The 2,207-nt window shown below is 25.1% G+C and overlaps 1 protein-coding gene across 1 annotated transcript; it reads right to left on the reverse strand.

Moving 5' to 3' along the window:
• Window positions 1-979: 979 nt before the first annotated feature.
• On the reverse strand, window positions 980-1,674 carry LOC102673220. Its single transcript, XM_031513439.1, has 2 exons — window positions 1,339-1,674; window positions 980-1,226 (listed from the first exon to the last, which is right to left on the reverse strand). Exons 1-2 carry the CDS (start codon window positions 1,500-1,502, stop codon window positions 1,022-1,024), a joined length of 369 nt encoding a protein of 122 aa, XP_031369299.1. The 5' UTR covers window positions 1,503-1,674; the 3' UTR covers window positions 980-1,021.
• Window positions 1,675-2,207: the final 533 nt, after the last annotated feature.

A 2,207-nucleotide genomic window follows, 5' to 3' on the forward strand; every position in this document is an offset into this window, starting at 1 on the left:
AAATCATTTGTAAGTTCATATTTTTTAGTGAGCCAATGTAATCCAACAATTTTTAATAAATTTAGATAATGATATAAATCATTATACCATGTACATGCTTTTTTAATTAAATATCTTGATAAAATCCTATGATAATACATATTAATGTTCAATGAATCAATTCATTAGTTTATTACATATTATAAAAATAACATACCAAATTCTACTAATAACAGCATATGCAATAAGAGCAATAGACCAAGCATGACCTAAATTTATTCTACATTTAAGAAAATGTGCAGTATATTTAGAAATTTCTTCCACTCGTAGCATAATTTTTGTAAAACTTTGTGTTCTAATCAAAACATATTCTACCATTTGTTTGCTAGGTAATGTAACATACTTTTCATTTATTTCAACATTATTCTTTAATTTCTCATATTCCTTTTCAAGTGATAATGATAAATATTTAAGCAAAGCTTTATTTACTTTAGACATTGATTTGACACCTTTGTCATTTCGAAATTTAGTTTTCATACGATAAAGCAATCTACTTAAAATTGCTGCTTCTTTATGCAATAATTCTTGAGAAGTTAAGTCCTTTATGATTCTATTTAACACCAATAAAAATTTTTTTGCATCTAATAATAACAAAAAATTATTTTCACTCATTAAATAAAATATTTGTTAAATTCATATTTCTTAAATTTTCTTCTATTTTAAATAAAAATAAAATTAAACTTACCAAATATTTTATTGTCAATTTGACAAGTTGCATTTGGAGGTCGTTTTAATTCTATGTGATTCCATATTGCATCCATGCTAATTACTTATTTTAAATCTAACTTATTTTTAATTCTAATTATAATATAAACATATAACCTCACTTTTTATACATATACGCATATATATATATATATATATATATATATATATATGTATATATATATATATATTATGTATATATCATACAGAAACGAACCAATTTATTAATAAATACTTTAAATTTAAATTAAATAAATAAATTAAATACATTGCCACATTATGGACGACAATATACGGTTATTCCTCGAAAATCGGTAGGTGGAATAGGAGTAGGTCGACATAATACAGGAGAATTTGGTGGAATATCTATAGGAAATAATTTATATACTCCTCGATAACTAAAACCTCCTTGTATAATAGGACGGTACATTAAATTTGTCCATTCACCACAATATTGAGGCGAATTCACAGGTTGTTTAAATCTGCAATATATAATTAAAGTATATCAGTAAACGAGCAAACATTTTAAAATTTTAAATTATTATGAAAATTTGTATTATGTTAAGATTTAATAAATTATTATTAAATTCTTACCTGACAGCCTTAATTGATTCTATTTTTGGATGATATGGTTGATTAGTTCTATATTTTTCAATATTTAATAAGGGCAAATTACATGTTGTTATTGTGCAACTGGGTCTATCAAAATGAAATAATGGACAAAAATCGCATATTTTTTTGGAATTATAATATTCCATTCTGCAATTTGTTTATTTATAAATGTAAATATAAACAAGAATTTTTCAAATATAAAAATTAATTGAATATAATTAAATATAAAAAATTAATCGAATGAAACAGCCATTTTGAACGAAAAAAACAATATATAATAACGACATTTGTTTTATATTTGAATATAAAATGTGTACAAATATTTATAATTAATCAAAAATCCAAATTAAATAATATTAAATCTAAATGATAAATATTTTCTTTATGGATTTATTATATAATAGACATATGATAGAAGTTTGTATAATTCAACAAGCATATGAGAAGCAAGGATAACATCTAATTGTTCCCATATAGAATAATCCACCAGTAGTAACTGGTGCTCTATAAACAGGTCCGACTTCAAAAGGAGCAGGAACTGGCTTAGGTAAAGGTGCGCAAGTAATACATGGACGACCTGTGCAGGGCGGGCAAACGAAAGAACGTGGGGCGCAAGGTAAAAGTGGCGGTTCAGAAGGACATGGCATACTGGTAATTGGCATAGATGGGCAACAATTATTTGGTTCCAATTTGATTGGAGGAGAACATGTATAAGTACAAATTGGTTGAGGTGGACATGGCGTAGAATTTAATGGTGGACATTGTGGATCCATTGGTGGGCAGCAACCGCAACTACCATATATATATATATATATGTATATATATATATATATATATTATATATATATATA

Source organism: Apis dorsata, unplaced genomic scaffold (assembly GCF_000469605.1).
Source record: "Apis dorsata unplaced genomic scaffold, Apis dorsata 1.3 scaffold_645, whole genome shotgun sequence".
In the NCBI taxonomy this organism is placed as follows: domain Eukaryota; kingdom Metazoa; phylum Arthropoda; class Insecta; order Hymenoptera; family Apidae; genus Apis; species Apis dorsata.